The 23,667-nt window shown below is 42.8% G+C and overlaps 2 protein-coding genes across 7 annotated transcripts in view; one reads left to right on the forward strand and one right to left on the reverse strand.

The window, feature by feature from the left end:
• ndfip1 (Nedd4 family interacting protein 1) overlaps nucleotides 1-6,513 on the reverse strand; it is a 33,576-nt gene extending 27,063 nt beyond the window's left edge. Inside the window, exon 1 of one of the 2 annotated variants that reach the window (XM_012959155.3) lies at nucleotides 6,259-6,513. In XM_012959155.3, coding sequence (XP_012814609.1) covers nucleotides 6,259-6,291 — 33 coding nt within the window. In that variant the 5' untranslated portion in view covers nucleotides 6,292-6,513. 2 annotated transcript variants of the gene reach the window in all.
• Nucleotides 6,514-15,336: 8,823 nt separating this feature from the next.
• Nucleotides 15,337-23,667, forward strand: part of rnf14.3 (ring finger protein 14 gene 3) — a 44,743-nt gene continuing 36,412 nt past the window's right edge. For 4 of the 5 annotated variants that reach the window (XM_031898795.1, XM_031898797.1, XM_031898796.1 and 1 more), the window contains exon 1: nucleotides 23,377-23,518. In XM_031898795.1, coding sequence (XP_031754655.1) covers nucleotides 23,446-23,518 — 73 coding nt within the window. In that variant the 5' untranslated portion in view covers nucleotides 23,377-23,445. Of the gene's footprint in view, nucleotides 15,702-23,376; nucleotides 23,519-23,667 lie in introns of those variants that run through there. The other variant, XM_031898801.1, reaches the window with a different exon arrangement.

The following is a 23,667-nucleotide window of genomic DNA, read 5'->3' on the forward strand; positions in this document are numbered from 1 at the left end:
ATGTCATGCCCCAGCAACCAGAGAAGGAACTCTCTGGTTGGAGCAGATCATTCTTTCACATGGAAAATAAGTGTATGTTCAGACGTAATTTATTTGACTTGTGTAAATGCAGAACTTTACAGGGTGCATCTAGTGCTCAACTAACGGACACAGGAACCAGGAAATACCTTTTTAGCTACTCCAATACAAATTGCTTCTAATAGAAAGCATATTTAAAGGAAAAGGGCTACTTAAAAGAATCATTCACTACAGGCTATCGCCCAACTGAGTCTGAATTATTCCAATTAAAAGGCAACTGCAATTAATATTTCAGGGTATTTCAAATTTTTAACATGCAATTTTCAAGTCAATGCATCCTATTAGCCATGCAACCAATTCCAATGCAGTGCAAAAGAGATGAATGGGGGTGTGACAGATCCTACAACCAGATCAAATTGAATTACTAGTCAGACCATCTAGTTCTGTTCCCCAAATACATTCCCTTGAAGGTTTACCTATCTTTTAAGTTACAGCAACTGGTACAATATAAATAAAGCACTTAAAAATACATTTAATATGCTGCATTGAGGTCATTTAGAATACTCCCCTGGCTGAAGGCCTGTATCTCTTTTATGGAGTGGAGGCCAGGTGCTTTTTTAATGCAGTAAAAATGTTGCACTTGCTCTAAAAGCCCCAGAATTTAGCATCTATGGGACCTGTTATGCAGAACACTAGGGACCTAGGGTTTTCCTGATAAGGGGTATCTCTGTAATTTGGATCACCATACATAAGGGCAGTGACACATGGGGAGATTAGTCGCCGCATGACAAATCTTCGTTGTCGCGGGTCACTAATCTCCCTGCAATGCCATCCCACCGGCTAGAATGTAAATCATTCAGCGATTTGCCAAAGTCGCCTTGAGAGGAAACTTCGGGCAACTTCGGCAAATTGCGGCGCCGCGTATGCCATCCCACTGGCGATTTACATTCTAGTCGGTGAGATGGCATTGCGGGGAGATTAGTTGCGGCAAGACTAATCTCCCCGTGTACCCCTGCCCTAAGTCTACAAAATAATTGTTTAAACATTAAATAATCCCTATATGATTATTTTGCCTCCAATATGGATTAATTATATTTTAGTTAGGATCAAGTACAAGCTACTGTTTTAAAAGAAAATCATATTAAATGTGACTTATTTGATTGAAATAGTCTATTGGACATGATTCCTGTGATTCTGAGCTTTCTGGATAATGGATTCCATACCTGTACAGTATTTCTGCCCTGATATACATCCAGCTGCATAGGTAATTGTATATATATATTTTATTTTTTTTCCAGTGCCAAAGAAACCTTTTGACCATTTATTCTGGTAAAGGTAAATGTATCTCAATGTTTTCTCTATGATACCTATTTTCAGAAGCCATTTACAGGGAAGTCATTACTCTAAAAGCAATTATGACCTACAGGCACTTTTGTACTAGATATCCACTGATGAAAAATTTGCTGCAAGAGTCAGGGTCAGCCCAGTTATGTTCACTTAACATAGAGGCCTCTAAGGCTGTTGTAGGATCTTGTTTCTCATGAGACTTCTATATAAATGAAATTGATCCTGCTATTATATTCATGATTTTGCGCTGCATTCTCCATAGTGGTTATAAACCACCCTTGCTCTATTACATTTACAGAAACATGTTCTTGGTAGGCAACAAGCTGCAACCTCACTTCCAATGTAAAATACATACAAATGCACCCACACCATGTGTACTAAAGCCAGGATACAAACAAACAGTTTTGGAGGGCACACCACAATTAGTAGCTGGCCTTAAAGTGATACTGACAGGAAAAAACAATTTTTTTAAAATATGAATATACATAAAAAGTTACCTATAGGTAAAGTTGACCATTCTTTGCCGATAGGGTTGCTTCAGTAAGTGTTACTTGAAGTTCCTGAACCTGACTGTTTTGCCAATCTGACTGTCCCTTCTCAGCCTGTCAGTTACAGCTTCTAATGCTAACGGCCCCCTGCTGCACAAATATGGCAGCCCACTCATAGAGGAACATGGGGCACCAGATAGCTAATGTAAAAGCATTGGGAAAATACCTTTATGGCAAAATTATAAATAGCATGCAAAGACATTGTTCTGATAGATGTAAAAAGGTTTTATTTCTGGTGTCAGTATCTCTTTAAAACAGAAAAAAAGAAAAGTCAGGGTAACCAGTAGATTAAAAGGTGCCTGATGTGGCCCTATGGCTTGGTAGGTAAGCACTGTTTTGCTGCTTAAAGGGGACTTGTCACCTAAGGGCTCTAAACTAAACTACCTTGTGTGCCAGAGCCCTAAGTATAACTCCAAACTCTTTTTTATCATGTTAGTTGAGCAAAATAAACTTCATTTACACAATATAGATAGTATAAATCTTGTTTCCTTCCGTCTTGGAACTATTCATTCACAGCAAGTAGGCAGCTGACATTTTGTGGACACTGTTAGTATGGCAAGCTTTGCATCACCCCAAAATCTTGTTGGAGGACCAGATGCCCATACCCATGCACTGGCTACATAAGTAGGTGATGGGGAGGGGAAAGTGAGAAGTGCAGTGACATCTAGGAAGGGCTGAATAGAAAGCTAAAGTTACTGTCTGCCTAAGGCATAGAGGTGGGGGCATGCAATATATGATATTTTAAATGCCTTTATAATGGATATGGATGTGTTATTAAAAAAAGGAATTTGGGTTTCATGTTTAACTTGAAAAGGACTTTTTTTATTCAGCTTTTTATGTTATACATCACTCACATTATACATCACTCATTAGTCCCTGCCCCTGTGGAGCTTATGACCTAAGGTCCCTATCACAATTCTCAGGGCCTATTTTAATCAGAGCACCTGGAGGAAACCTACAAAAGCATGAGAGAACATTCAAACTCCTTTGCAATCTAAGTGAGAGTCTTGTGAAACTAAAATTTCACAAAATAGAAGACTAGAAATAGAGAGGGAACAAACATAGTGATTTGCTGGCAATGAAATTTGCAACAGCAGTAAATGGCCACAAAGGCTTTCAATACAAACATACATCATACAATGAGATTGTGACAAGCAGGCTTCAAGCTTTATGTTGCTCCTCTCCAATTTCTTTTATAAACATCCTGTAAGTTACAAATAAAGACATACTTTATTGTACAGCTGTGCTTTCACATGAGCTGCATACAAATGGTTAGGGTTTGAGGGAATGGGGCACAGAATTTAATTATGGGCAAGTGGCAGTGCATCAAAGTCAGACTGATGCTCAGTTCTGCTAAACACTAATGCATTGCAATTATGCTGTAAATATAACATTACACAGATAAATCCCCTGGGCCTAAAATAATGATAGCTATACAAGATCATTAGCACAGACACAAGCACAGCATATATCAGAAAGGTTAATGTAATACTAGGCAACATCCAATCAGCAAATGTACAGGGAAGTCCTGCACCATCCTGCTATTGCCAGGCCTGGGATTCAAGAGGCCCTGGCATTTCAAAGAGGCCCAAACAGCCCCCACCAGCCCTATAAATAGTGACTATGGTATCTTACAGCAGCCCCTCTGGCATTTGCCAGAATCAACAGATTGCCAGTCGTCTGGGCCTGGCTATTGCTGGTGGTTGGTTGTAGAATGGCCTGCAAATGGGGCCCTGAGCAAATACCTATGGACAAGTAGCTTGAGTTTTGTAACATCCCTGACTAGCCATGTTTCCAAGGGACAAGGATTGTGCAAGGGCTTTAAGGCAAATTCAACCCACCACAGAGTCTCTTTTAAACATGGGCACCAAAGCATGCAAAATCATTAGCAATGGCACACAACTATAATTGCACACAATTTAACACATTGACACAATTTAATTGCATCAAACATTACTGAGACAGGTCTTCAGGGAGGCATATTCCATTCCATTCCATAGCAATCTTCAGGAACTGGCTAGAACTTTAACAACATGACTTGAATTAAAAAAAAAAAGAAAGAAATGTTGACTTGCCCAGCGATTATAAATTATAATTTATCAATAATGAGGCATGCAATTTGCTGTATATTATTAATAGCATATTATTATGTTGAAAATATTTATGATTAATCTGTGGTCCCTGTTTTTTTCCCCTACACTTTAGGATTCTCACTCTGTAAATATATTAAAGGGCACAGCGGGGAGTTTCTTAAAGGGACAGTAACACCAAAAAATGAAAGTGTATAAAAGTAATTACTATATAATGTAATGCTGCTCTGCACTAGTACAGCTGGTGTGTTTTCCTTAGAAAGACTACTATAGTTTATATAAATAAAGCTTCTGTGTAGCCATGGGGGCAGTCATTTACAGGAAAAAAGGCACAGGTTACTTAGCAGATAACAGATAAAACCCCATTATATTCTACAAAGCTTATCTGTTATCTGCTATGTGCCTGTGCCTTTTCTTCTTTTTCCCAACTATATTAGCGTTTCTGTTGCAAACTTACCAGTTTTACCAGCGCAGGGCAACTGTACATTATATTTTAATTACTTTAAAACACTTTCCTTTTTTGGTGTTACTGTTCCTTTAACATCTGAAAACAGTAAACAACAGCATGAACTACAATAAGCCGTAAATGGACAAGGTTAGTATGAAAAACTGGTAATTTTTTGCCAGTCACCCATTGTTGACCCACTGTATACCCCAGTCAGGATGTGTATTGGGGCCTCAGACAATATGCCCATTGTATGCATTAGCCTACTTGGCTATCTCATTCAAATGTCGAATCTCCACACAATGTCTGCATTAAAACAGCATGTATTTATCTAGCAACTGACTCCTTCCTATACAGAAAGAAGGCTAGGCTCCATCAATCGATCGTCGAATAGTGGATGCAGCTCCTTCCTTCGCCGTATCGCCGTAGTTCAATTTACAGGAAGCCAAGTTTTAGCAGGTATTTTCTATTAAAGCATTTAAGATACTAAGTGGTTTGCAGGATAGGGCAGTTATTGGTGCAGGGAAGAATAGCTTTTTTAATTAAAAAATTTTAGTGTAACTTTTCCTTTAAGGGATGCAATGCTTAATACAGTTAGTAACTTGTAGTAAAGATTCAAAGGTGAAGGCGGATTTTACGATCAGTGTCGATAAACAAGAAAAACTGCCTGTGTTTCAGACATGAGCTGACACTTGTTTTCTGTAAACATCACCCAAGGTTTTAAATAACACAAATGTATCTAATGATATACAGGATAACAAACACAAATATCATTAAACTGACCAAAAAATGTGATAATGACCTGGTCAAGGACCAGCAATTGTTTCTGTGAGTGGCAGAGAAAGAACTGATCATACATTTTATTTAAGCACTAAACCTGAGTCCATTATAATAAATACTGAACGCTCTTAGGCCTCATTCAACCAGCAGATCTTAGCCCAAAGCGGCGGAACAAACGCAAGTATTTGAAGAAATTGCTTTACATCACAACAGTAATGCATCTCAATCAGTCATATACATCAAACCTCATAAAAATTGTATGTTGTCACATGATTCCAAGTCTTGTCAAACACATTAACTACACAGTAACATAGCCAGGTCTGCACTGTTGTAGTTGAAGCATTACATCTGCATTTGACATATGTATTTCCACATTATCTGGTTTAAGGGTTTCCATATAAAGGATCCAATATCAGTATTACAACTCACAAGCAATGTAGAAAACTTAATTATAGTATTTTCTACAATTAAAACTAATGTATCTATCTACTAATGGATCTATGATCCAGAAGGCTCCAAAATACAGAAACCCCATTTCCGCAAGAGTCCTATTAAAGCAAACATTTTTTTTTTTTTTACTTTGTCTCTATTTTAATAAAACAGTACTTGTACTTGATGGAACCTATGCTGCATATTGCTTTCAGGCAAAACATTTATGTTTTAATGTTTTTTAGTCTAAGATCCCTTATCCAGAAAACTCCAGGTTGGAAGAGCAGATCCCATTCTGGTAATGGACGTTTATAATGAGTCAGACTAAAATCCAGGATTAAGCAATTATTCATTCCGTATCGCTAATTCGGGCACTAACACGCAGAATATGTTAGTTAGCATATAAAAGGTACTTCAGATAAGAAACATTAGGAATAGCCCCCAACACTGACGACTCTGTTTCTACCGACGAGTTCCAGCGTTTAAATGGCCCCACAGACAGATAATAACACTGCGGCCTAGTCTGTTCCGCCACAGCCGCGGCTCTCACGTACTTCACAGGCAGCTATGAGCATCAGCGCTACCGGGAGCCGGCTCTTACCTGCTGGTATCTGCTGCTGCTCTGCTCGGACATCTCTGCTGAGGTGACCCGGGCGGAAAACTGTTCGTGGGCTCCGGCAAAGCTGCTACCAAGGCGGCGGCTGCGGGAAGGAGAACGACTGAATGATGGCCAATACTGCCCTATGGAGGGAGGAGGGAGCAATGCAAGGAGGAGACTGCCACACTAGTACAGCAAGGGAAAGACACACACAGCGACATGTCACACAGACGGACACACAGCAGGAAGACTGACAGACACACTGTTACTCGCCAGGGACATGCACTGAGCGCTACAAGGAATCGAGGGGCTTACTGACAGACACTGTACTTAGCAATATGGAGTCCAAAGGGGAAGGGGATACATTTATCAACAATGCACAGGTCACCAGTACCAGTATTATAAATAGAGATAAATGGAGGCCACTCACTTCACACTCTCAAAATACAGTATAGGTGTTTGGTGCTAAAAACCCAAAAGTTGTACCCCCATATAGGGCACCAAAAACAATGATTTTCAATAGAATAAGGGTTTCACACACAAAACAAGCACAGTGGTAGTATTAAAAAATAGTTATCTTTTATATATGCAAAGGGCAATCAATTTTAATTACAAAAAAACAGAAAATAACACGTAAAATTGTAAAGTAATACATACCACAAAAATGTGCACAGGCAAAAAGAGACACACAAGTAAAGGTGGCCATACACGGGCCGATTGTAGCTGCCAAATCGTTCCAAGGGACCAATATCGCAGCTACAATCGGCCCATGTAGGGGCAGGAACGAGGGGCATGCCTTACTGATATCTGGCCTGAAATTGGCCACATATTGATCGGCAGGTTAAAAGATTTAGTCAGATTGGCGACCGCACCAACTGCGCCCATTGCCACCATTATAATTCGATCAGTTGGCCGATGATGAGAATTACCCAAACATTTCGGCAGAAAGCCTTTCTCAGATAGGGCTCAAGTGTCAATTTAGTTTAAATATAGGGCTCATTTTTGGGTGAAACTAAAGGTGGCCATACACTTAGCAATTTCGATCTTTCATGCGACAATTGGTCTCACAAAAGGTCATTACCACCCACCACTGATGTTCAGGGCTGAATCGTCCAATATGGAGGTAGAAACAATAGAAATTCTACCTCCTTCTGCAGATTCAGCCCTGAGCGTAGATTTTGCTTGAGCGCCATCAAAATCTTTTGACCTGGCCATTCAATGAGTCGACTGATATCCGCAGCCTTTTGCAATATCAGTTGCCTTGTCGAGCCGCCATACACGCTCTGAATATTGTATGAAACAAGGTTTCGTATGATATTATCGGTGCGTGTATGGCCAACTTAAGAGCAAGTGTAGGGTGCAAAGTTCAAGTTTGAGGACAAGTCAGCATTTTTTTCACCCACATTGCAGCAGTTTCTCCCATAATTGTGACCATGATGTGGCAATGTGCCGGCACAATTGAACAGAAGCGGTGTTAAGATGTCATCCTTTTCAGCCAGGTCTGAACTGGGCTTCAAAATAGACCCTTGCAAAATGACATCTGCACTGATTCTTTTGGCGCCCGTTTGCTGTGTCTTTTTACACAGGCAGCTCTGTAGTGCCAGGCCTAAAGGGGAGGGCAATCAAGGCAAGTGCACCTGCCCCCCCCCCCTACACACACACAGCCTCTGCTTGCACTCCATCCCTTGCGACTCCACTTGCGCACTGATTCCGCCCTCTGCATTGTGGCGCAGGGAGATTTGATGTGCCAACTTAGATAAGGAATCTTGGGCCCAGTACCCTGTAGTGTTTCACCCTAGGCACTAGCCTCTTTTGCCTTCTGGCCCTACAACTATGGCAATTCTGGAGCTGCCGCCACCTTTGAGTGGGACTTTGAAAGTGCAAGTAGCAGGTTTAGATCCAAATACCTTCAAAGAGTGGCGTATACTATAGTTGCACAACAGCTGTGAAAAACTTTGCATAGTCTCACCTGCGCTCTGCATGTGTAAATGAGAACTTATAGCATAAGTATTCCTTAAAAAATGTATGTGCTTGGTTCTTTTCCAAGCACTTTCGCAATTTACATGTTGCTTTGTTCAGGAATTAGATGGAAAGGGTATCTGAAGCTTCTGATCTCTTTCCTGAACAGAGCAACATCAGAACACTTCTCTGTTTTCCTTCTGGGGTCCCCAACCGCCAGGCCGCAGACCAGTTCCGGGCCATGGATGGCATGGCAGTGGGCCGCATCAGTTCCCGCAGCGCAGAAAAACCATGCAACGCACACCTAAAGGAGCAATCGAGCCCACCACCCCCAGCATGTATAACGCGCCTGAAGTTTGTGCCTCGCAGCGCCACGCCCCCCTTTCCGTGGAAAATTTTTTTTGCCTCCTACCGGGCCTTGGTGCGAAAAAGGTTGGGGGCCTTGTTCTAAAGGTATACCTCTCTGACTGTACAATTACAGCAAATGACCAGTAGGTGGCACTGTTGTTACAAAATTAATTATATTGGCAGTTAATAAAAACTTTAAAAAACTGTTTACCTTTAAATTAAAACTGGAAGTAGGGATCAGGGTGTATAAGGAGGTAAATTATAGATTTATATGTAAAAAGTTATGGTAATTTTTAATTCAGCCAGTAGGTGGCACCAACCCTTAAGAAGCTTATATAAGGAAGTGCTGGAGCCAAGCCAACTCCTCACAATAGTGATGTGTCAGGAAAAACTCAATACTAGGTGTGGGTTGCAAAGTTGCACAAGGTTTCCTCCTGTGGGAATCTTCAAAAACCCAAAGCCATACGTAGGCCTTTCCAACGGCAATTCCTTTTTATTGTAGGTGGATAGGCTTCTCTGGGAGATTGGTCACCCGCGGTAGCAGAGATTTACCGCGGGTGACTAATTGCCCCATGAGATATTAGCTGTAGGGTGACAGGTCCCTATTGAAACAGAGTTTGTTGCGCTTTTAGCATGAATACGTATCATATAGAACAAACGGTTCATTATCTTCTATATATATATACATATCAGTTTATATTGCAAGTACGATATTTTCATTATTTGTACAGAGTGGGGCAATATATTTGACACTTTTATAAAGATATATTTTGCTAATCCTATTGGTTTACAGGAATATACTAATAAAAGAGAAAACAGACCCAGTGATTGCTTGCAGACTTAGAACTGTGTAGGAGCCTAAAGTGATGTATAGGTTCTGTAGATGTGGGTGAAAGCAGTGATCTCCCGACAGCTTGTGTGGGCTAGCCTTTAAAGGAGAAGGAAAGGTAAAAACTAAGTAAGCTTTATCAGAAAGGTCTATGTAAATACAGCCATAAGCACTCACAGAAAAGCTGCACTGACTTATCTGTAAAAAGATTAGTTGTGTCTGTTTTCCTCTGCCAGAGACATGCAGCTTTCAGCTCTTTCCTCTCTGCTGCTCCCCCCTCCCTCAAGAATGCTAAGAACTCACCCCCCCCCTTAGGAATGTGGATCTGAGCCAATCAGCAGCTTCCTCATAGTCTTACTAACTGAGCATGTTCACTTGGTCTGAGTGACTGTGCAGGAGAGAGGCATTATGGGAACTTTCTTTACACAGCTCAGTGTTTTTTCTTCCTGTTTGGCTTCTGATCATCTGAACAGGAGAAATATGGGGAGACTTAAGGGCACTATTGAGACAACTGAAGGTATGCCTGCAGCTTAACTCTTTATTAGCCTTTCCTTCTCCTTTAAGGGCAATGACACACACAGTACTTTGCCGCCCCCTCAGAGAGGCTAAAAATATATTTTAATGGAGAAGAAAAGGAGAACACTGCATGGAAAACACTTTACTTTCGGCAATCCAACTTACTTTGGATCTCTCATTCTTCATGCAGAGATCCATTTTTTTCTGCAGGTAACAAAGCACTACGTGTGTCATTGCCCTAACGAAATGGTGTTAATCTTGTACAGCGTCGGACTGGATTGTGCTACCCCAAGGGCCCCCACACCCCCTCAGGGGAGCATCGGCAACAGGGAAGAGACAGGTGGGGATCGGGTCTGGGCCGGGCCCCACCAACTCTGTCCACCCTGATCCTGGACAGAGCAATCAGATCAGCTTTACCAGTGCAGAGCAACATTACATTTTATTTTAATTACTTTAAAGCGCCACCAGGGCCGGAACTAGGAGTAGGCAGAAAGGCACGTGCCTAGGGCGCAACACTGGGGGGCACAGGGCACAAACCAATATGCAGAAGGAGAATCAAAGTTTAGCTATTCAACTGCACAGCCTTACTGCTCGCAAGCTCGATGCATCGATCCCCAATGGCTCCCGCTTAGCCTTCTAGCACAATATAGATGAAGAGGAGAGCATCATAATGCAGATTCACTGCTTTAAAAATATCTTTAAAAATATTATGATGCTCTCCTCTTCATCTACAATATGCAGAAGGACTTCCATCCCCAGTGGCTACAAAATTGCTTGCAATTCTGAAAAGATTCTGTACAGCTTCAAACAAGGCTTTCCACTGTGCCACTAATAAATAAATAAAGTACTGCAGTGTTGTGAATTTTCACATTTATTTGAATTATTTCAAGATACCAAAGAAAACTGGAAAATGTGCTTATTCTGCAACTCCCTTGTTTACCAGCAGATAGATCTGGGATAATATCTACAAGACATTCTGTACAGAACAGCTTCTTGGTTGTATGTCGGCTATAGGAAGCAGGCTCAGTATTACTTAGCAGAAATCTAGCTGTGCTAGCAGAACACTTCAGGCATCAGACTTGTGTGTAAAGCTATTATTGCACAATCATGTGATAGCTGCATAGATTTTCAACAACTAGTGCAAGCAAGAATGCATCCGTCTCTTTTAACTCTTGACTTGCCTGTGTAAAGCCAATGATGCACCTTCCTATTAGGTACAAATGTCAAAGTGGACAAGCACAATTTCAGCACTTTAGCACTGCTATTTGCTGATAGATCTGCAGTTCTTACGGTGGCCATACACAGGCCAATAAAAGCTGACAGACCACGTTGGCAGCTTATCAGTCTGTGTGTGTGGCCCTCCCCACTCTACCTGACCAATATCTGACAGATGCCAACTGTGCAGGTTTGAAAATCCTGTTGGACGAGGAGCACATTGACTGGTTCATGCGGTCCTTGCCTTTAAAGGTGCACAGACTGATTGTAGCTGCCGATATCAGTCCCTTAAACTGATTCGGCAGCTTATCGGGTCATGTATGGGCACTAATGACGGGCCTGCCCGACCAACATCTGGCCTAAAATCGGGCAGATCTAATTCGATCGTTTGGCCCCTAATTTGACAACCTCACCAGGCTAAGCCGGCAAGGTGTTCCAGGGAGCCTTGGGTTCCTTGCCCAACTTGTGCACCAGTGCTGATGACTGGGGTAAATGGAAGAGCTAGTGGTGGGAGGACAAGGGACCAGACTAGGGGTTCAAAAGAGGTATGTGCCTAGAGCCCCCACCACCACTACATCCTAGGAGTGTGCCTCTTCTGCCCCTCGGCAATCAAGTGGATTCAGTGAAAGCCAGCTTAACAGAGAATGCAACCTTGCTGATAATCTTGCAACATAAACTGGTAGTTAAGTGGTGCGAATAGAGGGGTGAGTCGTCAGCAGTTGGAGGCATCCAACTGGGGCATGGGCGTCCACAGAAGGGGGCAAGAGGGGGCACTTGCCCCCCCCTGGAAAAGTAGCAAAAAAAACAAAAACCTTACTCCGTTTCTGCACTTTCCCCTCAAGCCCGTTTTTGCTGTGCTCCGATTGGATCTTTCTTCTTGTGGATTCACCAATCAGAGCACAGCTTCCTTGACAGACAGTAAAATTGACCAATCAGAGCACAGATGCACACAGGGATCGGGAGATTTTGCAAACTGGAAACAGAAATAAAGACTGAAAAGATGAATCTGCAGCTGTAACTTTACCTGAGAACCAACTCTCAACTTTTGCTGCAGTTTTCATCCCACAGGTACTATACAGTTCTAAAGAATCACTAGCTGACCTTAAATTGTTTAATTTATAATCTATCCCCTACCCTAACACATGGAGGGTAAGTTAACTCTTTCCCTCTGAAAAAGCTCATTGTGTGTTTATATATGTGTTGTTGTTTTTTGCACTTACTATTTTTTTTTTTTTTTGTCATTGTTTTGTTCATTTATAGTAAGTTACAGTGGGGCCAATGTTGTGTATCAGTGCCAGTGTTATAGTGCCAGGGCCTGAATATCTGCCATCAGTACCCACTGCTCCTCATGGCATATAATGTGCTGGGTTTGTAAATACGGACTGCATCTCACTGTATATAATGGGGAGTCAGTACCCACTGCCTTTCTTGCTATAAAACTAACATAAACACATCTAAAGGGGTGGTTCACTTTTAAGTTAACCTTTAGTATGTTATAAAATGGCCTATTCCTAGCAACTTTGCAATTGGTCTTCCTAATTAATTTTTTTGAATAATTTGCCTTTCTCTTCTGCCTCTATACAGATTTCAAATGGGGGCCAAAAAATATTGCTCTGCGAGGCTACAATTTTATTATTATTATAATTTTGTATTACTTATTTTTCCAAGTAGGCCCCTTAACTATTCATATTCCCATCTCTTGTTTAAATCACTACCTGGTTGCTAGGGTAAATAAGACCCTAGCAACCAGATAGCTGCTGAAATACCAAATGGAGAGCTGCTGAACAAAAAGCTAAATAACTGAAAAACCATTAAAAATAAAAGTGAATTCGAATGCGAACTACCCCTTTAAGCTAACTGATCCCAAACACAAATGTTTGCAGATCCCCTAACAGAAGTGCGCGTATGAATACTTTTACTACTAATACTAAACATTTTAGGGTAAAAAAAAAAAGCACCCCCACCCACACTTTTGTACAGTATCCCTGGGAGTCAGTGGGAACGGCAAGAGGTAGTTGGGAGGTTAACTTTTTACGTCAGCAGTGAATCCACTAAGTGTCACATTAGCTGTAGGTCAGTCTGTGTATGGGCCATATTTAGCCTCCCCTAGTATCATCCTGCAAAAAAAAAAAATATATATATATATTTATCTGTTGCAGGATGATGCTAGCTTACTTGCCCCCCCTTGGAAAATTTTCTGCGGACGCCCATGAACTGGGGTATTCCAAGCAAACATAGAAAGTATTACAAGGGCTCTGTTCTTGATGCCAGTTTGTCTGGCATTAGTATATTAATTTTTTAATCAATGAGAAAATCAATCAGGCTCATACTCTAGTGCAGTGCTGTCCAACTGGCGGCCCGCGGGCCGCATGCGGCCCGCGACCCCCCTCTGTGTGGCCCCCCACCTGTCTGGCTGCTTTGATGGCTTACTCTTGTGTAAGCTTTAAATGGTATCAGTACTGTGATTAACTGCCCCCCCCTGCATGGTTCTCACCTCAGATTCAGGCTGTAATCAGGCTGTATTGTTTAAATATGTAATTCCCTATGTTGTTCACACCTTTTAATCTCTGCATTGTTCACCCCCTGCAGTGTTCACACCTCAGGCTCAGGCTGTAATCACCCATATTGTTCCCCTGTTCACACCTCAGGAGCAGTAGAAACCCACAAATAATCCCTGCACACTACAAAAAGAACATATACTGAGGTGGTACTGCAATTAAAAAGTTTTTTAATATATAGTTATTGTGCAGACTGTAGGAGCAGTGCCAGCATTGTGTCACTGTATGCTGCCTGTGTGTGCCATACACACAGGCAGCATAGGGCAAGCAGAGTATGGCACACACAGGCAGGGTAGGGCAGGCAGAGTATGGCACACACAGGCAGGGTAGGGCAGGCAGAGTATGGCACACACAGGCAGGGTAGGGCAGGCAGAGTATGGAACACACAGGCAGGGTAGGGCAGGCAGAGTATGGCACACACAGGCCAAGTATGGCACAAACCAGCCAAGTATGGCACACAGGCAGGGTAGGGAAGGCAGAGTATGGCACACACAGGCAGGGTAGGGAAGGCAGAGTCTGGCACACACAGGCAGGGTAGGGAAGGCAGATTATGGCACACACAGGCAGCATAGGGCAGGCAGAGTATGACAGGTTTTTGCTGTACTACAACCATTAACATGGGTATGGTCATGTGATAACATGGGTGTGGTTTCAAGTGGGTGCAGTTTCAAAAAGGGGAGTGGTCAAAACTGGCTTCCATTATCGGCCCTCCACCACGTAGGTCGGAAAAATTCCGGCCCTCGGTACAACAGAAGTTGGACAGCACTGCTCTAGTGAATATAGAGTGGTGTAGCTTGTTAGAATTTGTGAATGTTTGCTGGGAACATCTTCTTCCAAGCCATGCCAACCAGTTACCAGAACATCTTACATGCTAATACAGCTGAAACTACACCAACATACATCTGAATACCTGATTACACTGGTTTTTAGACTAACTCTGATAAAGACACATGGAGTGAGGCAACTGTCCAAATCCTTCATGGCTATTGCCCATGGCTTCTTTCCCCACTGCTATTTCCTTTTTTTATTTCAAAGCTATTCCAGTCAGGAGGAACATGTTTGGAAGGAAAGCTGAAAATTCTTCTGCTATTGCTCTGCTTAGCAAAAAAGCAAAAACCTCAAATGACATTTCTCATGTTTTTACTGAGCAGAGCAACATCAACATGTTCTCCAGGATTGTATAGTCATAAAGCTGACCAGCAGGTGGTGCTGTTGATACGTGATACTTTCAGAAACTGTACAGCAGTGTTAATTGATTTTATAGGTAGGAAATCCTTTCCGTGAGATGAAGCTTCCATTAAATACTTATTCAAACAATAATGCCATACAAGTCAAGCAGGCTAGGTGCCCGCCCTGTGGTACTTGAATGCTTCAACCAAAATGGCCTTTATAGCTTGCAGATATAAAAGCAAATTCATTAAATGATTTCTCAGGATAGTCTTGTAACTGCAGCTTATTCTTCCCCGATAAGTGAAGTGTCCCTTAAATATATGGAATACAAACCGTAATCATACATTGGGAGTAATTTCCCTTTAAGAATTTGGCAAATTACTGTAGCGCAGCACTGAGGGATTTTTGCAGTCATGACTGTTTTCGGTATGAACAGCAGATGGCGCTATGTCACACATTTTGCTACATTTCCTTATGCTTCTGTCTTGCACTGAAAATCCTTCTTCCTCTTTTATTGGAAGGGGTGTGTTCCCGTATGATACAGCCTCTATATGGGATAGTAACTGGGAAGAGAGAAGTGCTAGTAGCCTTTGTAAGTTGGAAAAGGTTGGACCAGTTATGTCAAAGGGTTGTGCCATTTACCATGGAGCGCAGAATTGCGCATCGCTGTAAAATCTGACGCTGCAGTGGCTGCTTCCCCGCTGTAACTCCGAGCAATGAAGCGAATGGATCCTCCGAACCTGCAGGTGCCAGTGTATCTCCGCAAAGTTGCCGGGAGTCGCATCGCTACTTGCCTGTGACAGTGCGGCTTTGTACCCGGAAGCGCGGCGGCTACAGGCACATTGGCGCAGGTGGGTGGGATAAATCGCTAATACGAATAGTCTCGTCTTGTCTCTGTGGTTTGATAATGAGCGTTACAGTGAGTGTTAATGGGGAATGTTTAAAGTGTCCCACCCAAGTATCGGTCCCGCAGGAGCGCTGGCAGCACCCTAGGTGTAAAGGTATAACGTGTAGAAAGTATACTGTACATTTGTGTATGGCTGCTGCCTGAGGCTTTCACACATCTAGAGCCATGTCTGTGTGTAAAAGACCTCTTTTAAGCTCAGTATTGGGATTGTTACACTCAATGTATTTGTTATAAAAGGACAGCAAATATATATTGTGCAATAGAGCTGTTCATTCGTTTTATTCATGTCTGTTTATTATTAGGGTGGCCATAAACAGGCAGATTTTTGCTGCCAGTTGGGCTCCTTCAGTCTGAGAGGCCTACCTGATCAATAGGGCCGGCCTGAGGCCAATTAGACCTATTGGGCCCAATAGGGCCCCGCACCAGCAGGAATAAGCACACAAAGCTGTCCTGTGCCAGCTGGCACCACCATTTGTAGGGGGCCCCACCAAATTGTCCCAATTGGGCCTCACGGTTTATAAGACCAGCCCTGCTGATCAATATCTGGCCAAAAATGGAGCAGATATCAGACACATTGGCTCGATGCAGTCCTAACCCCAACAGCCTGCATCCCCGTTGTTGTGATTGGTTGAACGTATCAATCCAATATCGCCTACTTCAAGGTGGACATTTCGGAGAAAGGTCCATTCGTTGGGCGACCTCACCAGATGCTCGGATCTTTCAATGTATGCCCAGCTTCACATGTTTTTAGAAAGGTTCAACTACTTGGGAGATTTTGTAGGATGTTGCTGGTAGTTGCACTTGTCAAAATATAATGGGACTGATAAAATCATTGCGGCCTCTGGGTGCAGCAAACTAAAATCTGCCGCTGCCTATAAATTCCATGACCATACAAAAGTATAAAGCCAAAGGGAGAGTGTTTTATTTTACAGGTCATGGAACACTGAAGTTACATGTAATATCCTGATACTTTACAATGTACAACAGGAGTTGCATTATTTATTTTAATACACAAATTGCAGTGAGTCATGTGAAATTACATCACTGAGTGCTGATTATAACTAATGACATCACTAAGCAACAGTTATAGGTATATAATTTACAGGCTATTCATGGCTCTTGTGTATGATTTACTAATATTGATCAAAACAAAAGGTAATAAATTAGTTTCAGTTCCTATGTATCCCTTTGCCTGTCGGTTTCTAAGTAAAAAGTGTTTATTTACTATAGTGCAATAGACAGAAAAAACACCAGATCAGGTAGTGCTGGGCAGTATACGCCATATACCGAATACCGTTTTGTTTTTTTTAAAAAACTGATATTAATTTTTTAAATACCCCCATACCGGTGTAGATCGGGTTGCGCCCCATGCGTACTGACGTCAGTACGCAACAGAAGCGGCACGGGCCGCATCGATGGCCTGGAGGATCCCGAAGTTCAGTAAGTTCCACTGAACGCCAATGTGCATGGGGGCGCTGTCTTCGGGGGGGGCTGGCCTGCAATCCTGCATATTTTATGGGGGTGCCTGGTAGTGCTGGGCGGTATGACCAAAAATTTATATCACGATATTTTTCAAAATTATATCGGTATCACGGTATTTGACGGTATTTTTTTTTCCCCATGCATGATTAGGTCACCACCCCAAACACCCCCCCGCCACCCCAAACACCCCCCCGCCACCCCAAACACCCCTCCCCCCCGCCACCCCAAACACCCCTCCCCCCCACCACCCCAAACACCCCTCCCCCCGCCACCCCAAACACCCCCCCCGCCACCCCAAACACCCTTCCCCCCGCCACCCCAAACACCCCCCGCCACCCCAAACACCCCCCCCCGCCACCCCAAACACCCCCCCCGCCACCCCAAACACCCCCCATCCCCCGCCACCCCAAACCCCCCCCCCCGCCACCCCAAACACCCCCCCATCCCCTTCACATAAATATAAATTACTGGCCAGGCAGTCGCAGGCACCCCCATAAAATATGCAGGCCAGGCACCCCCGACAGCGCACATTGGTGTTCAGTGAGTGGAACTCAACTTACCTGGTTCCTCAAGCTCCAGCGATGTGTCTGACTCTGATGGTGCTTTTGTAGAGTGTGCGCGCTGACGTCACGCGCGCAACCCGGAAATACTAAGAAAAATTGCCAGGAGGCGCGCACACCGGTATGCCGGTATGTTAAAAATTTATATCATTTATTTTTAAAAAAACGGTGTTCGGTTTATACCGGTATACCGCCCAGCACTAGTGCCTGGCCAGCTTGCTGTATGGGGGGGCAATGTATTGGCACTGTCTTTGGGGGGGGGGGTGGCCTGCAAACTATTTAGGGGCCCTGGCCACCAATGTTAATTGGAAAAAAAAATACAGTCAAATACCGTGACACCGATATAATTTTGAAAAATACCGTGATATAAATTTTTGGTCATACCGCCCAGCACTAAGATCAGATTTACTAAAGTTTCATTTATTATCTCATCCATGCTATGTAAGTTATCTCATGGGGTTAGTAACTCGCATTAACATAATGAACTTTGATGCACAATAACTACACAGAGACCATGAGTGAGGTGGTGTAAGGCCGCAGCTTGCTTTATTAATCATGTCAAAGTACAACTTAAGTTCCAGTAAATAATAACTTGTACATTTTTATCTGACTGACCAGCCTCTGCTAACCTCAGCAGGCCGTCATACCAAAATTATCAAATAAAAATCCTGCCATTAACCCGGCCAGCATCTTTGTATAATCTTTTTAACAAATTTTCCTCCATGCAAGCTGCGACAAACCAGAATGAATCCAAATTTTTTTTTTTTTTTAATTATATAGATATATATATATATATTTATATATCAAAATAGGGTGGGTGGGTGGGGCAAGTTCAGGCTGCAGTTCCTCCACACGGCTCGCCGAACGAAGAGGTGAGCCCTGCGAGTGTGCAAACTATTTAACCCCTCGCATCCCGTGGCCCTGCTGCCCTACCAATGGGAGCGCTACCCCTGCCAGTGGCGCGAACCCGGTGCCCAATAGGACCCCCACCGGAGTCTACTTAACCCCCCCGGCTAGCACTAACCCCATGGGATCGCAGGGAGTATTCTCTCCCCGCTCCCTACTTGGGGTTAGTAACTCGCATTAACATAATGAACTTTGATGCACAATAACTACGCAGAGACCATGAGTGAGGTGGTGTAAGGCCGCAGCTTGCTTTATTAATCATGTCAAAGTACAACTTAAGTTCCAGTAAGTAATAACTTGTACATTTTTATCTGACTGACCAGCCTCTGCTAACCTCAGCAGGCCGTCATACCAAAATTATCAAATAAAAATCCTGCCATTAACCCGGCCAGCATCTTTGTATAATCTTTTTAACAAATTTTCCTCCACGACAAGCCCCCTAAAAAACGAAAGGAACTTTTAGTGGGGCTTGGCCACCTCCCATCTCACTAAAGCTCTGTCAACTGCTGTTTGCAGGCCTATATTGAATATATCCAGGCCAATGTCGGATAAATGCACTCCATCCGCACGATACAGGCCAACACCACCTCCTTCAAGATCTACATGTCTATAACTCAACATATTTACCGTTTTTGTAAATTTTGCAATAGAAAAATTAATTTTCTTTTTACATTTTTCTAGGTGTCTCAGGCCCCAATTAGATGTCCATATCCATCTGGATACAACCTCTGACCAGATGAACACGACTTCAGGCCACATTACATGCAGGTAAGATAAATCTCTCCTAATCATCCTAATGATATTAATCGAACTGCTTCTCCCGATATCATTTCCCCCAACATGCAATAAAACTATATTAGGTATACCGCATTCCCACTGCATTTGAGCTAAAACTTCCATCACCTGAAACCAAATCATACCACGAACTCCTTTCCAGATAACTTTGACAGAATTTTCATCGAATTCTAAATTGAGTCCATATGGTCTCTCCCTGGCCCTCTTCTCTGACCATGTAATATAAGAGTCTCCTATGATCCAAACGGTCTTCAGCACTGGATCTGTGCAAAAACAAATTAGTTAGAACAAGAACTGACAAATGCCGGTCTTATATAAGAGCGAAATCTGTGGGACTGCCAACGACCAAGCTTCTTTATACGCTCCTCACTAAATCCCAGTAAGGATGCCTGGGTCGCAGCACCTATCCTAAAAGAATGGGAGGTGAAATTGGAATCCTGCATTCCCATCATTTTGAAACATTTGGAAAACACTCTGTTAAACTAGAATTTAGAAACAGGGGTACCATCCATGTGAATAAATAATTGGGTGTTTAACTTGGGGCGTACCTTCATAAAGCTTAGAAAATTGGAAACTGGACATAGTAAAATGTTTTGAATCAGGCCCAACCAAATGCTCTTCCCAAGGCCAAGTTGGTCGGTCTTGGATCTTTTCAAAATAATTTTCAGCCTGTGCTGACATAAAGAGACGTCATGCACATGTAAACCATTAACTGCTGTTTTGGTAGAAGCTACCACTTCACCAATCCTGAAAGCCCCGAAATACGTAATGGAAAATACCGAACGAAATAACTTTGTTTCATATAAGTCAAAACAAATTGTTTCCAGGCAATGCATTAACTTTTCAAGCAAGGTGAGGGTTATGGGCTTTCTTAAATCCATCACTGGTTTCTTTTTGGACATACCCTTTAACATTTGCCTAATCAAGTGGGACTTAGTGATATCCGGCTGACTTTTTAATTTAAGAAAGAACGCAATACCCATTAGCTTTTTCTTAATGTTGCCCACTGTTTGCTTTGCTTGATATGCTTCAAACACAAATCGTGCCAATATTTCCACCTGCTCACTATCTATGGGGTGAGATGCAAGGAATTGAACCCAATCCCTCCATGCGGCGCAATAAGCTGCCCATGTTGTTTTGGAGACAGAGTCACAAACTAATTCCATTACTCCATCCAGACGATGTCCCATATGTGAGGCGGACAAGGGGTATTCATGGGGTCTGCTTGATCCTGCAGTTCCCGAAACACATCTATCTGGAATCGTGAGAGAGCATCCGCAGTTCTGTTAGCATAGCCAGGAAGATGTTTAGCTTTAAACCAAATATTTAACTTGAGTGTTTTTAAAATGAAATGAAGTAATAGTTTCCAAACAGGTGGGGAGCTGGTAGTAAGATTATTGATTACATGTACTACCCCTTCATTATCACAATTAAGGATAATTCTTTTGTTTGCCAAGCTTTTTCCCCATAACTCCAATGCCACTATTATCGGGAACATCTCTAAAAATACCAAATTTTTTAACAAACCAAAATCATTCCACTGCTCTGGCCACTTGTCAGCACTCCACTGGCCCTGTAGAAATGCCCCATAACCACAGGAAGCTGCTGCGTCAGTAAAAAGGTTAAGGGAATCATTATCTAAAAATTCGGATTGCCATACTGATTTCCCATTAAATGAGCACAAGAATTAATTCCAAATGGCCAAATCCTCTTTCAATGCCTTCGGAATTCTAATGTGCCAATTGGGCTTTTTAACCCCGGCCGTTAAAGCTGCTAATCTTCTACTAAAAACCCTCCCTGCTGGGACAACCTTAGTTGCAAAATTCAAATGACCGAGTAAAGATTGTAGTTGCCTCAGTTTAATTTTGTTGCACTGCAGGCCAAATCGCACAAGCTCCTTAAGTTTATCTAGTTTGTCTTGGGGAAGCCTAAATTCCATTTTTATTGTATCTATTTCAATGCCCAAAAATTGTATAACTGTACAAGGGGGAACTGTCTTCTCTTTTGCCAACGGAATTCCAAACTTGTTACAAATCCAAATGAAATGCTCAAGATTAGATGCACATAACTTGGAATTGGATGGGCCTAAAAATAAAAAATCATCTAGGTAATGCATTACCAATTTAGAACCGGATTCCACCGTAACTACCCATTCTAAAAATGTAGAAAAAAGTTCAAAATAAAAACAAGAAAGGGAACAACCCATTGGAAGACACTTGTCAAAATAATATTGCCCGTCAAAATGAAAACCAAATAATTTAAAACAACCCGGATGAATGGGTAATAATCTGAAAGCTGACTGAATGTCACTTTTTGCCAACCAAGCACCTCTACCACACTGATTCAACATAGATAAGGCACGGTCAAAAGAGGCATACTTTACGGAACAAACCTCAGGGTCAATTCCATCATTTATGGACTCACCCTGCGGATAAGAAAGGCGATGAATCAGTCTGAATTGACCTCTCTCTTTTTTAGGAACTAAACCTAACGGGGAAACTCTAAAACCTTCCAAGGGGATGTTTTGAAATGGGCCTTCCATCCTCCCTAATAAGAGCTCCTTTTGAATTTTTTCCCTCACTGTATCAGGGGCCACCATAACAGACTTCAAATTTGCAAAAACTGGCTGGGACTTAGGGCTGTCAAAATGGGGAATCCAAAAACCTTCACTGAAACCAGACCTAATTAGAGATGCTTTCCCCTGATTTGGGTAAAGTTTTAAATAGGGCTCCATGCTTGCCACCTTCACTGGGGTGTTCGCCTTTTGCCACTTGCTCTTTACCTGCTCCTCTGGCTGAGGTGTTAGACATGAATTTTTTAAGGCAACGAAAAGCAGGGTGGTTGCCACCACAACTAGAACACTCATGCTTATAGCGGCAATTGGCCTGCCATTTACACACCGATTCATTAAATGCCCAGCATGCATTAGGCTTAGCACCTGGTTGCTTTTGACTAGTAACTAGGCTGGGGTTCTGCACTCTATAGGACATCATTCCTAGCCATAAATCAATGTCCTTAGAGCCCCATTCCAATTCAGCATGCACCGCCATCTTTTGTCTGAAGCTTTCCTCATAAATAAACCACCCAATTCCACCAAAACTCTTATAGGCCTCAAGCACTATGTCTATGTGCTTAAATAAATTTGGCGCTAATTGGGGCTGTTTAGATGATAATAAATTTGCAAAAATGCAGAAGGCCTGAAGCCAGTTTGAAAAAGTCCTGGCTACCGGTCTTCTCCTTTCCTCTTCGGAGTCATCCTTTTTTTTAATGAACTCTTTAGCCGCTGGCAACAAAGATAAAATATCAATATAATCACCCCTATAAATTTTTTCCTTTACAGCTAAAGGTAAGTGTAAACCCAACAAAGTGCCTTTACACGTAATGATATCTCTATGGCACAATTCAGGAACCCCTGTCCTAAACTGTGGCTTTGAGGTATCAGCAGTAGGAGTTAACATAGCCTGTACCAAGTTCTGGACATAATTTTCAAAATCCCTATGGGTGTCTGCTGTGGCAGTGTTCTGAGAGGGAAAATTAATTAAATGAGAAGGAGTTAATACATTACCATCCTTCCTGCGACTTGTTTCCCCAGCTGCTGATGTGCTAGGAACTGCTTCTGCTGAATCTGCATGCGAAGCAACAATGGATGCAGGAGGAGACATTGCTGGCCATTGGTAAGTATTAGCTGAAGTACCACTTGCAGAAGCCACCCTTCTTTTCTTTGCCTTCTTAACAGCTGCTATAGCTTTAATTGCACTGACAGAACGAGTAACTGTTGCTCTCTTCTTTCCTCTTCCCCTGCCAGGTGCTGGGACTGCCGCCTCCTCAGAAGGCGTGTCAGAAGCTGGAGCTACAATATGAGAAAGCTCCCTAAGCTCCTCCTGACCAGCCTCCTTCTGCAGCCAGTCACGAATTTCTTGAAAGGATAATCTCCGCCCAGCTGCCATGTTCTGTGACGCTGCTGCTCTCACAGCAAGTTCAGGCTGCAGTTCCTCCACACGGCTCGCCGAACGAAGAGGTGAGCCCTGCGAGTGTGCAAACTATTTAACCCCTCGCATCCCGTGGCCCTGCTCTACCAATGGGAGCGCTACCCCTGCCAGTGGCGCGAACCCGGTGCCCAATAGGACCCCCACCGGAGTCTACTTAACCCCCCCGGCTAGCACTAAC

Source organism: Xenopus tropicalis, chromosome 3 (genome assembly GCF_000004195.4).
Source record: "Xenopus tropicalis strain Nigerian chromosome 3, UCB_Xtro_10.0, whole genome shotgun sequence".
In the NCBI taxonomy this organism is placed as follows: Eukaryota; Metazoa; Chordata; class Amphibia; order Anura; family Pipidae; genus Xenopus; species Xenopus tropicalis.